At 34.9% G+C, this 13,617-nt stretch overlaps 2 protein-coding genes across 7 annotated transcripts in view; one reads left to right on the forward strand and one right to left on the reverse strand.

Moving 5' to 3' along the window:
* cntn4 (contactin 4) overlaps positions 1–9,330 on the forward strand; it is a 128,383-nt gene extending 119,053 nt beyond the window's left edge. For all 6 annotated transcript variants that reach the window (XM_042726385.1, XM_042726384.1, XM_042726383.1 and 3 more), the window contains 7 exons: positions 799–869; positions 2,964–3,198; positions 3,443–3,558; positions 5,011–5,197; positions 5,959–6,071; positions 6,487–6,655; positions 7,631–9,330. In XM_042726385.1, coding sequence (XP_042582319.1) covers positions 799–869; positions 2,964–3,198; positions 3,443–3,558; positions 5,011–5,197; positions 5,959–6,071; positions 6,487–6,655; positions 7,631–7,722 — 983 coding nt within the window. In that variant the 3' untranslated portion in view covers positions 7,723–9,330. The remainder of the gene's footprint in view (positions 1–798; positions 870–2,963; positions 3,199–3,442; positions 3,559–5,010; positions 5,198–5,958; positions 6,072–6,486; positions 6,656–7,630) is intronic.
* A 765-nt stretch (positions 9,331–10,095) lies between these two features.
* Positions 10,096–12,394, reverse strand: LOC122137703 (probable RNA-binding protein 19). Its single transcript, XM_042726390.1, has 2 exons — positions 12,190–12,394; positions 10,096–11,048 (listed from the first exon to the last, which is right to left on the reverse strand). Exons 1-2 carry the CDS (start codon positions 12,365–12,367, stop codon positions 10,966–10,968), a joined length of 261 nt encoding a protein of 86 aa, XP_042582324.1. The 5' UTR covers positions 12,368–12,394; the 3' UTR covers positions 10,096–10,965.
* Positions 12,395–13,617: the final 1,223 nt, after the last annotated feature.

A 13,617-nucleotide genomic window follows, 5' to 3' on the forward strand; every position in this document is an offset into this window, starting at 1 on the left:
CCATACGTGGTAATGTATAAATAAATATACACTAATGTTTTTTAAAGATGTTTCTTATGCTCACCAAGGCTGCATTTTGATTTCAATGTAAATAACTTTTTTTTTTTAAATAGATTTTTGGATGTTAATTATTCCTGTGATGCAAAGCTGAATTTTTAGCAGCCATTACTCAGATCTTCAATGTCACATGATCCTTCAGAAATCATTTTACTATGAAGATTTGTCGCTTAAGATAAATTTCTTCATATTATTAACATTGAAAAAAGTGATGTTGCTTAATATTTTTAGGGAAACTATTTTTATTTTATTTTTGGATTCTTTGATGAATAGAACATTTAAACAAATCTTTTGTAATATTATCAATGTTTTACAGTCACTTTTGATCAATTCAGTACATCACAGAAGAATAAAAGTATTAATGTATTTGAAAATAATTACTGACTCCAAACTTTTGAAAAATATAAAAAAAATGGTGAAAAAGTAATGCAGCGAATAATAAGCAAATAAAAATAAACACTTGTTCTCATACCTTCAAATATTTTTAAACTTATATTAGGCCTCTATCAGTTTTACCTGTCAGTTCACATTTAAAATTCTAAATCATACTATTTAAATGTTCAAATAGAAATATTGACCAGCATCTGAAAATATAAACATGTCCTTGTACATTAAAACATTCATTAACATAACTGAACTCAAATGACATCCATATCCATAATTTTCAAATCATATGTAAGATATTGAAGTCTTAAATGGTCAGACCTGAGCCGGACTGAGGAAATCTTTTCCTTCCTCCAGTTCCCAAGGTCACCCCAGCCAACGTGAGCGGAGGAGGTGGCAGTCGATCAGAGTTAGTCATCACTTGGGAGGTAAGATGGCCAGTGCACTTCACTCGCCGGTCTGGCGGTGTGTGTGTGTGTTTCTCTCCCTTAGTGTGTCTTTTGTATACAGTCTCCTTTTGCAAGCTGGCTAGACACTATTGTTCCCTTTATGTGAGGTTTTCATTAATCATAGTAAAGCGGATACACATAACACTTCATTTTCTGTAAGAGCTGCGCAGCAATAACTGCCGCTGTCATACAAGAGAAGCAGCGAAGATAATTAAATGGAGTTACCCTCCAATTTTTGCGAGGAACTTTTCAAAGATTATGTTCTCTCTCTCTGTATCTCCTTTCATGAGACGTGTTCTATTGTTCAGGTTTGAGAGTCAGCTGGTGTTATCTTTTGAGCTAGAAGTTTGTCACTGGGAGCTTGAAACTTCACTTTGAGAGTTTCTCGTTGTATTGTCTTTGAAATAAAAATGACAGATACCACAGAACACCATCTATTGTACTAGAGAATTTCATGTCTTCTTTTACTCCAATGTCCCTCTAACGCAAGAAGTACAGGTGTATTTTACTGTTCAAAACCTAGTGTTATGTTGTATTTTAACTTAAGGTATAATGGGCATTTGTCTAAAGCAAAGGCTATTGCATAATATTGATTTAAGTTACCTTTTTTCCAAAGTATATGACAGCATTTTTAGTATTTTTTGCAAAAAATAAAAAATAAAAGCCTGTACTATAGTATAGTGCATTGCAACAAGTTTAGAAAAATCCTATTCAATAATGAAATAAATATTTTATGTGAAAATATTTAAATGTTGTACTATATGAATGGAAATGGAATTGTAATGCAGTCACTATTCGCTAAAAATAATATTTAAAAAATAAAATACATGTAGCCTATTGAATACAAATGTGATTTATTTTTTTAATTTGAAAATAATATATAATACTTTTAAATAATACTACTATAACATTTTATTTATTCTTTAAAATATCATTTTTAATATTAGTGACTGCATTTCTATTAATAAAGTGAAACACTTATTTACTTAAATAGGGAAAGACCAAAATGACAAAATTCAATTCAAGAATGAAATCTGACAATAGTGGTATAATATACTGTGCTTCTATAGCTACAAAACAAAAAAAAAAAAAAATAAAAAAAAAAAAAAATAAAAAATAAAATAAATCAAAAAAAAAATATGCTTTAAATGTCTCTGTATTGTTAGCTTGGTAACATGCAACAAATGTGTTGAAATCAGTTGTCAGTCAAATGCTTTTTATAGAGTTTCTAGAGTTTTTGCAGCTCCAAATCAGCCATGTACGAGGTTTAATTTCAGCCACAGTGCAGTCTTAGAAAGCAGCTGACAGTGTAGGTTCTATACAATAAGGTAGCTCATGGGTTTTGGAATGCATCCCATTAGTTTTGGTCTCTCCATAGCAAATTGTTATTTTCACAGCAGACACTGGAGTGAGCGCTTGATTACAGGTGCATTTTTATTTAGCCATTAAGCTCTCCCGCACAAGTGTGCGAGCATGAAAACATAATCTCTCCCCCTTCTTTGAGTCACATGCCATGGTTTGGGACTAATGGATGCTATTTTCTGGTGGTCTCAGCGTTACCGCACCGCATTACTGCATGGTCAGACCGATACTTCAAACAAAACCACCATGATATCATTACCTGGCAAAACGATTTTCTGGGAGATGGAATCCCTCTCTTTCTGAAGAGGCCAGGATGACCGCACCGTAGCACAGATTAGTGCGGATGCACCATCTGATGCCTGACAGGTGTCAGAGAAGTCATACATCCTGTCGTCTATATGAAAGATGAGAGTGTTTGTGCGTAAACCCCTGAGTTAATAGAAAACACACCTTACAAACAAGATTCATGGTTACCCAGATACATGAGTAACCAAAAAACATGACATTTAGATGACATTACCATGGTACATGTCCAAAAAGTGGTTGTTTTTGTCTGTTATGTGCATATATATATATATATATATATATATATATATATATATATATATATAGATATAGATATATAGATAGATAGATATTATTTTGAATAGGAATCAAAATATAGGTTATGTTGCGTATTGTAGATGTATGTGCTTTATTTGTGGGTTGCAGCCTGTTCCTGAAGAGCTCCAGAACGGAGCAGGGTTTGGCTACGTCGTTGCTTTCCGGCCCTTTGGTGCCACCGGGTGGATGCAGGCGGCAGTTCCCTCTCCTGAAGCCTCCAAATATATCTTCAAAAATGAGACCATTTTACCCTTTTCTCCATTCCAAGTTAAAGTGGGGGTGTACAATAACAAGGGGGAAGGACCTTTTGGACCCGTGGTCACCATCTACTCTGCTGAGGAGGGTCAGTCACATTAACCATAGCGTTTGGTTGCGTGCAACAGAGAAATTAAAGTCGAATGTGCCTTTTGACATTTCGCTGTGGAACACTTAGCAGGCAGTTAATAGGAGCCAAGTTAACTGAAGTGTGTTGTGCCAGAACCCATTAATCATGGTCTGCCTTGTTTTTCAAAAAGAGTTGGACTTTGAAGACAGAAAGATTTGTTGAATGAAACGGTCTAATCGAAGAATTTCTCCTTCGAATCCAGAGCCTGGAAGGGCACCCAGTCGACTCAGAGCCAAGAGTCTTTCAGCGTTTGATGTTGAGGTGTCCTGGAAGGCCCTTCCCTGGAGCACAAGCAAGAAACGTGTTCTCGGCTACGAGGTACACTAAATACTGTCAAAGTAAAGTTGCATTCATTTTTTGTTGTTATATCATCATGATTTTTTTAAAACATTAATATTAAAATCATTACAAACTGTTTTTAAAATGAACATGAATAAAACTTCAAAATATCTTCAAAAAAAATGAAGGAATCACTTACATTCTCTTCAAATGTAAATATCAGTTAATTGTTCTAATTACTGAGCTATAAACAAGATTTTTTTTTTCTCCCTTTAAATCCTACAAAATAAATCTGTTGTTGACATAAGTACATAATTAACATTGATTAGCTTATAATTTTGTAAAATAATGACTTAATTAGTCACATAAAAAAAATCTGATACAATTTAAAACCACAGATTTTTCAGTTTTGAATAAAAGCAGTATATTTTACATTTAGTTCAAAATATACAATTGGACTGCTGCTCAAAAGTGTTTTTAAAGAATAAATTAATAGTTTTATTCAGCAACAGCACATTAAATTGTTTAAAGGTAGCAGTAAATACATTTGTAATTTTACAAAAAAATAAATAAATGTGTGTGTTTTTCTTTCTTTCTTTCTTTTCTTTCTTTCTTTCTATAGAGTGAACGAGTGAACATATATATATATATATATATATATATATATATATATATATATATATATATATTACTGTTTTCACTGTAGTTTTATCAAATAAATGTGGCCTTGATGAACATAGCCTTTTAAAAACAATTAAAATTAGTACCAACCTCAAACATCTGAACAATATTAAACATTAATATTGTTTGTGAGCATTACTAAGTTAGAGAGGTTTTCCTATGATTGCAGGAGGTCTCTACAGGATTATGGGTAGCGTAGTTCTTAAGTTTGGCAAATAAAAGCAGTTTTGCACATGGCAGAAATATATGTTAATACTGGAGAAAAGAAATCAATTTCCAGAGTACCTTTTATGCAGTCTATAAACCTTATAATGCAGGCTCGTTACTTATTTAGCAACAGAATTTTGTTTGAGGTTGTATTGCTACCAACTCCATTTAGTGTTGTTTCATTTGATGTTTTTTAACTTTAACTTTTGGTGAGTCATTTGCAAAAATCTCTCATATAACGCACTGAGACCTTTTGTCCTCTGCTAACAGTAGTGGAAGAAATACAAATTAGGTTTATATCATCATCCATCTCTGACTCTTCAGCTTAGACTGTCCAGAGACTTTTGGAGGGAAAAGGAAAATCAGTCAACCTGACAGTTGGGAAGCATTGCTCATGATGATTTGCCTATGACAGGTTCATTTCAATACTGCCACACTTCAGTGGCTGTGCAACCAAAGCACCTATAAGCAGATAGCCTGGAATTCAGATATGCCACAAGGAAAAATTACAAATTAATTCTTTCTCCCACTAGTTTTAAATGATATTGCTCTGAGTTTATTCAAGTTTAATGTTGAGCGGCTCTGTTTTGTCTTTCTCTGTAGTTGAGATACTGGGAGAAGAATGAGAAAGAAGACACAGCTAGCGTGCTAAGGACAGTAGGAAACCGGACAATGGCCATTATTCAGGGCTTAAAAGGAAGTACCACCTATTATATAACAGTGAGGGCCTACAACACAGCAGGAACAGGACCACCATGTCCAGCAGTCAATGTTACAACCAAAAAGCCTCGTAAGTAACTTTTTTTCTTTTTAAAAAGATTAAGCATTGAAGTTTAAAGGGACACTTCACCCCAAAATGAAAATTTTGCCATTAATCACTTACCCCCATGTCGTTCCAAACCCGTAAATGCTTTGTTCATCTTCGGAACACAATTTAAGATATTTTGGATGAAAACCGGGAGGCCTGTGACTGTCCCATAGACTGGCAAGTAAATAACAGTGTCAAGGTCCATAAAAGGTATGAAAGTCGTCCGAATACTGGGTTATATGAAGCGACAGGAACACTTTTTGTAAGTGAAGAAAACAAAAATAACGACTTTATTGACCAGCGCGGATGATACAGAGGAGCATACACAGCATACGGTGATATGGAGAGACAAAGAGGAGACTGTTGACAAAGGAATTATTGAATAAAGTTGTTTTTTTTTGTTTGTTTTTTTTTGCTTACAAAAAGTGTTCCCATCGCTTCATATAACCCAGATTTCACGTCTGATGGCAGATGGAGTATTCTGACGACAACTTTTATAACTTTTATGGACCTTGACAATGTTATTTACTTGGCAGTCTATAGGACAGTCACAGGCCTCCTGGTTTTCATCCAAAATATCTTAAATTGTGTTCCAAAGATGAACGAAGCATTTACAGGTTTGGAATGACATGGGAGTAAGTGATTAATAGCAAAATTTTCATTTTGGGGTGGAGTATCCCTTTAAGGGTAGTAACGCTTATTGTATTGGATCACTGTTTTAAAGTTTCTATGTCTTCATCCAGCCCCCAGCCAGCCGCCCTCAAAAGTCATGTGGAATGCATCAAACTCTAAAATCATTCTCAACTGGGAACAGGTGAAACCTCTGGAAAATGAATCCGAGGTAATGGGATACAAGGTAAGCCAGATCTTCTTGCAGAACCGAAGAACTTTGTCTCATGTTTAGCATGCCTAAGAACTCTCTTTAGCCTTAAATAGATTCACAATGTGACACAGCACCTTATTGCTCGATGATTAAACAGCTTCTGTGCTTTAGCGCCACCAAATGCTCTGATAATTGTATGACAATGACTCAGTCTAAGAACCATCTCTTTCTTACCTTTTTATAATTTGAAGAACCTTCTTTTACCACAAATAACCAGAAAGGTTCTTCCAATGTTAAAGATTTTTTATGGAACCATTTAGACAAAAAGGTTCTTCTATGGCATTGTGAAGCACCTTTATTTTTAAGAGTGTATCTACATTTACGCATCAGCCATTAAAAAACGCATATAACAAGTGGAACGATGTAAATGGAGGTAATTGTTTTGTAGGTACTGTATAAGCGGAACCAATTCAGCAGGCCCAGCATTATGGAGACCAACACCACATCAGTGGAGCTCTCGCTGCCCCTGGATGAGGAGTACATCATCCAGATCAGGCCTTTTGGAGAAGGAGGGGAAGGCAGCAGCAGCCGACAGATCACTATTCCCAGAATATCAGGTAGATCATCCTCTGCTAATTGACTTCTTTTTAATTCCATTCTGATTTTAAGCTAGATTTTATTTAAGAGGGAAAAGTTTTAAGCTTACAATTTTAGAAACAGAATGCATTATAAATAAATATCATATTTAAGAGATGATGTACAATCAGCCGGTCATTATCACATAATTAAATTCAACAGGGTGATCAGACTTGAATTAGCCTGAAGGGATTTATTTTGCGCTAATAACCGGCTGACTGTACATTATCCTGATGATTACATTACTGCTCATCAAATAAATTAATGAATGGACATGAAATATTCATTAAGTGATTTTATTATGTGAGCAGAAATATATGAATATGAGAGACTTGAATATGAAATGCACCACTGTTCAAAACTTTTTAAATGATTAAAAATCTGTTGTGCTCACCAAGGCTGCATTAAAAATGCTATTAAAGTACAATAAAAAAAAGTAATATTGTAAAATATAATCACAATTTAAAGTGTTTCACTTATTTTAAAATATCATTTTAAACATGGAATTTATTCCTGTGATGCAAAGCTTCATTAGCATCATTAATCCATTCTTTATTGTCACATGATCCTTCAGAACTCATTCTCATATGCTTATTTGATGATTTAATTTGACATTTATTCATACTATTATTCATCAATTTTGAAAACACTTGCAAGGTTTTTTTTTTGATGAATAGAAAGTTTAAAAGAACATTATTTATTTGAAATATAATTTTTTTATAGCAATGAAGATGTTTTTACTGTCACTTTTTATCCATTTAATGTGTCATGCTGAATAATAAATCTTAGTTATAAATATATCATTTGATCTTCTACAAATTGTTCCTCTGAAACTCTTCACCTTTAAAACTCCAACAATTGAAGAATCACTGAGTTCTTGACTGTGCTTTCTTGTTTATTTTAGCACTGCATCATTTTGTCTTCATTCATTCATTTGTCGATTCATTCTGTTTCAGGTCCCAATGCCATCGGCTCGGCTTCCAGTGTGTCCACTCTCTCTGCTCTCAGTACAATAGCTCTCTCCCTCACAGCTCGCACCTCATTATGACAGAACACAGCGCGGGCCGCTGACTTCAGACGAAACGTTCTTCCTCAAGAGGAGACTGAGAAAAGTGACTCAGACAGATCGATGAAAACCCATTCATACAAACCTACGTGAACCATAATACTGGGATAAAGAGAAAAAGAAGAAAGAAAAAAAAAACGGGTGTGTGGTTCGCTAGCCAATTCAAAAAAGATTGAAGGCTGATGGGATTGAATTTGATGTAACCAAAGCAGCTTTAAAGAAAAAAAAAAAAGAACAAAAAAAAAATGAGGAAAATGTCACATGCTTCTTTTGTATGTACGACATATCTTAGCTTTTTACTTTTTTTGTTTGATCCAGTTGGTCTGTCTGTTCCTATTACAGTACGCCAGGTGTGTAGGAACTGCTTTAGATGCATGTCATGTACAATGTTTTGTAAGAGAATGCAGGTGTCTGAAACGTAATCATTTAGAGCAAGACATATTTGGCTGAAAACCAACTAATCATCACAATATGACGGTCCTCTGAGGGTCACACGCACTTACAAGCTAAGAATCTCCAAGGACTTCTTACTGTTTACGACATGGGAATACTTGCACTGAAACCACGTCTGGAAGAAAGTGAACAACAACAAAAAGCATCCTGACCAGAAACTCGAAAGAATGCTGAAATAAAAGGCCAAGTCGGACGTTGGCGTCTTTGTCACCTCCCTCCTTACTGGTCAGCAGCATACGGACACCAGGCGTTAACACTGGCTGTCTCTTTTTTCCATCATCTTCCGCTTATCTGTGTGTGTGTGTCGCATCTAGAGCTCTTCTTTGCCTTTTGTGTGCCTCATTGTGTGTTTTTGAAATCCTCAGGTCCTCAGAAAAGCCTTAATACATATTTCTTAGCGTTACCTACTTAGATAAGTGCTGGACGCCAGGGCTGTGAGCGGTTAGTCAAGCGGGATGCTGGGGTTTGGTTTATTGCTTCCATGTTCCATATTATAACAGCCGTATGCTGTTCCTCATTGTTTCAAGGCAATACAGTGTGTGTGTGTGTGTGTGTGTGTGTGTGTGTGTGTGTGTGTGTGTGTGTGTGCGTGTGTGACCTCTGCTAATGTAGGGGTCTACGAGCTCTGCATTTGTTTAAATGCCACGTGGGATTGGTGTGATGAAAGTAGCTTGTCATTTCTTGAGGTGCAAATAGACGTACTGCTTAAAGGGACATGTGGAGCTCTGAGTCTGAGTGAAAACAAATGTATATGTAAATGCTTTTTTGTATATTCTAGATAATTTATATTTAAGTGGATGACATCGAAGTTTCCTACAAAAATCATCTTGGTTTTTATCTAACAAACAGAATAGACGTTTCTTAGCTTACTGTGGCTCTGCATGTGGATGTTTTCATTCCATTCTTGATTCATTAGGTACTAACCGACGAACTTTTGATGAAAGGATACAAATACAGTCATCCATTTCTGAAGATTTGTGTATCGGTGTGTGTCATAATGAGAACGCTCTTTCTCTAAGCAGTGCTTTCCACCAAACTTCTTTGGCTTTATTGGAACTCCATTTAACCGTAAAACGTTTTCCTCCAAGGTTCTCTGTTTATACTGGATCACAAAATAAATGACATTTATAAAAATTATCACACAGATGTTTTGATTGGGTGCATTATCTGTGGTTATAAGGCACTTAATAACAGTTTAACCAATACTTTTGTCATTTGCGCACCCTCAAATCATTCCAAACCTATATGACTGTTGTGTATCTTCACAAAGGACAAGTAAAGCTCATTAAAAGGTATCCATATTCCTTGTGTGCTACGTTCCAAATCTTTCCATGAGAAAAAGACTGAACAGTTATTTGAGTATAGCAATGGTTAACCCCAAATATGAATATTGTTGTCGTTCACTCACCCTCATGTCGTTCCAACCTGGTATGACTTTTTTTTCTTCCATGGAACAAAAAAAAAAAAAAAGATATTTTGATGGTTGCTTTTTTTTTTTTTTTTTTTTTTGGAACAGTGTGAGAATGAGTAAATGACAGAGGTTTTACTTTGGACAAACTGTTGCTTTAAAACTTATTTTCATTTCCATATGCACAAACAATGTACACTAAACCATGATCGGCTTATTGAACTTTTGGAAACTCAATTCCACCTCAAAGCCCCCTTTTTTTTAATAATAGTCATTGTGATAAAGTCAGCTGCAGCCATGTTTTGAGTTAAAAGGTCACAATTGGGAGATATAAGACACAAGTCTTCCGTTTTTCTCTGTAACCATTTAGAAATTGGCAAGTGTATGTTGCCTAGTGGTGTGACATCTGCTCACGTTGTGTAGTGTATTCCAGCCTATGGGCATAATAATAAGATGATAATAAAAAAAAAAAATAAATGAAGGCAGAATTTGCATTTCTGGATAAACAAAACCTTTAATAAAACAGAAAACAAATGACCAAGCAAATTATAAATTTCCAAACAGATAATATTACAGGTTGATTTGAAATCACATGATGATGTCATGCAGTTGTGATGCGGTACACTAGCATGCCCACTATGTGGTGTGCAAGGCATCTTCTGTGTAGACCAAGACTGTTTTGACCTCGACTGTACAAATAGCACATTTTACAAAATGAGGTTTCTAGTGTAATTACTATCCTAAGATATGAACCTTTCCAGACAAAATGATTTATTGTCACATCAATAAATACAGTATGATCCCAAAAATATGAAAGCACTTGTCATTTCTTGAATAGATTGAGAAGACACACTGGAAAAGACTGTTATATAACAGTGCAAAAAAAAATAGATTTTACATTATATATTATTAGTCAGGAACAGACTACAACAGACATTTTATGTCATAAAATGATGTTAAAGGAAACATTTCCAGTTGATATTTTAGTCAGTCACTATCGTGATTCTTCAATGTCAGCTGTGTCGCAGCAGAGTATGAAAGGCCTCGGCCCTCCGTGATGATTAAAAACAGCTAAAGCAAACGTGGCCTTTGGGCATCTTTTCAAAAGGACCCTGTCATCCGAGTTCACCTTCAGCCAGAGTTGGTCTGCGGGGAGACGCTGTGTTTAATACATTGACAGCAATAACAGAGATGATGTACGAGCATATAATAAAAAGCTAATTGGGAGCATCTGGGGCCAAAAGGAAGAATTCCTGAAGAGACCGTGAAGCAGCTGTTTAAGACGGAGTCATAATAGAGATAAATGGAGTTCCACTGGATGATTTACTCTCTTATTGATGCTGGAGGTGACTGACGGCTGCTATTCACTCCACGTCTTCCTCCCCGACCTCCATCTGCTCCAAGATTCCCTCTAACACCTCCGCCTTCCTCCGCTTCTTAGGAGCATCTGAGAGAGTTGATGAGAGGACAGATTTGTGCACAGATTTGTTTTAATTAAATTAAAGAAGGGAAATGACTGGAATTGCAACCAGTGTAGGGGAAACTACTTCAAATTAGGAGTAGCTTGTGCTTTGGCAAGCTGCAGTTTCCAAGCAGTTAAGCAACAGTCAAACTACAATTTGAAAAAAGTATAGAAAAAGTTAGCTTAATTGTTGTTTTAAAGTTCGTCAGACTATATCATTTTAAATTATATGTAAAATGCTGAATAAATCAATACTGATTTTCAAAGTATTCATCTGGCACTAAAACTATGAATAGACCATAAATAAAATCAGGCATTGGTTTAATTGACATAAAATAAAAGGCTGCAACAAATGACTATGATAATTTAGTCAATTATTTATTTGATTGTGGAAGCAACAGGACTAAATTAAACAGTCACTAAATTAAGTTAAAGAACACAACCACAAATAATATTTGTTAATATTTACAGATAAGTATTTATATAAATATTAGAAATATAACTATAGATAATAAGGGCTATATAGAACAATTCTCAGTAATTTATAGCAATTTTCAGTAATATTTTTATTTTTATAAAATAAAACTAATTTATTAAGATGAGTTGAAAACATGGATTAAACAGTAAAATTTGGGGCAAGAAGAAAGGCACAGGTGGGAATTCTGGGAAAACTACAGTAGGATAACTATTGAAAAACAGTGAATAACAAATAATTAGTAAATCTGTTTTATGAAGCCACCAGTTCATTGAAATCACCCAAACAAACAAACCAATTCATAAACATGCCAGAAAACTGAAAACTGTAACCTGTTTCATACTGCAATGCTACCAAAAATAGCTTGTTACTGAGAAAACTTGAGCATCAAATCAGCATATTAAAATTATTTCTGAAGTATCATATGACACTGAAGGCTGTTGAAAATTTAGCTTTGCCACCACATTACATTTTTAAAATTTATTAAAAGAGAAAAGGGTATTTTTTTATTTTTGAAAAAATCTTAGCAATTGTCTGGCTACTCTACTTAAAATAAGTTTAATGTGGCAAATTTTTAAAAGTTCCTTATCAAAACTGCTTGCAACTGTCTACACTAAATAACTGTGCCTGTGTATAAAGCAGAGATTTTACCATGAAAGTGTTGTGCGGTTTTCCGTCGCAGGTCATCCACAGTCTCCTCTGCATCCGCCCACTCCAACACCAGCCTCCTGCCGTAAAGATGGGTACTGTGACACAGCGCTGTGAACGCTTTCTGTAAGAAACGAGGCAAAATCCAAGCTTGTGTTAGATGTATGCACATATTGGACATGATCAGTGTCGATTAGTTGTTTTACAAGAGACTACCTGACTGTGAAAAGAGACAGAATGTTACAGAGACAGATGCACCCACCTTGGCATCCTGTTTAGTGAGGAAGTCAATGAAGCCAAAACCACGGTGGGCTCCACCGATCCCTTTCTTTGGCAGGCGGACTGTCTTCAGTTCTCCAAACGTACTGGAAAAAAAAAAAAAACACATGAATCTAACATCACATAGTGTACCTGCACTTCACAACTCTCAAATCTCACATGACAGAGAACTTTACAGTAATTACAAGGTACCATGTCCAAAACCAAGATATAAGCATAGTAATTTTTGTCGTGGAAAATACTCTATGATATACACATGGAACACAATACAAAAATGCCTATTAAATGTGAAACAAGGCTCACCAGAAGAGTTCTCGCAGTTCTTTGACTGTGGCCTGGAAGGGGATGTTTCGCACCAGGATCTTCGAGGTCGTCTGTTTCCCCACACCTTACCTTCAAAAACAACACTTAAACAAACCCTACAATCAAAAAAAAACAGAAAAGGGAATATGCAAATTTGCAAATAAAACTAAAAAAAAAAAATAAAACCATATTGAAACTTTTCAAATTTTCTCATCACTTTCATTACAATATCTTACGTATATATATAAATGATACTCTTATGAAACTTTGCAAAGTTTCTCATCACTTTCATTACAATATCTTTTATAACAGAAGTTGCCCCAAAAACACATTAATGTGCAAATCAGGCCCTAATTATGCATTGCTTTTGCATGCATCCTGAAAACAAATATATACATTTTCAGTTAAACCTACTCCGTGAACTCTAGAAGATTTTTACATAAGAGTTTGTTCATATAATCTTTCAGAGCCTTTTCAAAACACTAATTTTGCCGAAAAGTTGAGTACTTAAAGAAAAGTATATAAACAGATGCTTTTATAAAATTATGTAACAGTGCAGTTTGGTTTGTGTGTGTTAAGTGGAAGTTCTTAATTATAATGCTAAAATTATCATTTATACATTAAATCAAATTAATGTAAGAGAAATATAATAAAACCACACAGATCATTGATTGAGAACATTTTTTTGCCTGCAATAATAATTCAGCACCAGTATTTTCTGCACTGCATCAGTTACACCTGCATCTGCTGCTTAAACATAAGCACTAAACCAACAGAAATCATATTCCATGACAAGATAAATGAGAAATCTTCACACACTTGAAATTGTGTATTCTGATTCATAATGAC

Source organism: Cyprinus carpio, chromosome B6 (assembly GCF_018340385.1).
Source record: "Cyprinus carpio isolate SPL01 chromosome B6, ASM1834038v1, whole genome shotgun sequence".
Taxonomy (NCBI): domain Eukaryota; kingdom Metazoa; phylum Chordata; class Actinopteri; order Cypriniformes; family Cyprinidae; genus Cyprinus; species Cyprinus carpio.

Bases quoted from the DNA above. Each gene is read 5' to 3' on its own strand.
- LOC122137703 (XM_042726390.1), bottom strand. From the start codon at position 12,367: ATGTCCAATATGTGCATACATCTAACACAAGCTTGGATTTTGCCTCGT. The intron at 11,049-12,189 runs GTAAAATCTCTG...CAACTCTCTCAG, and splicing joins AACCGCACAACACTTTCATG to ATGCTCCTAAGAAGCGGAGG.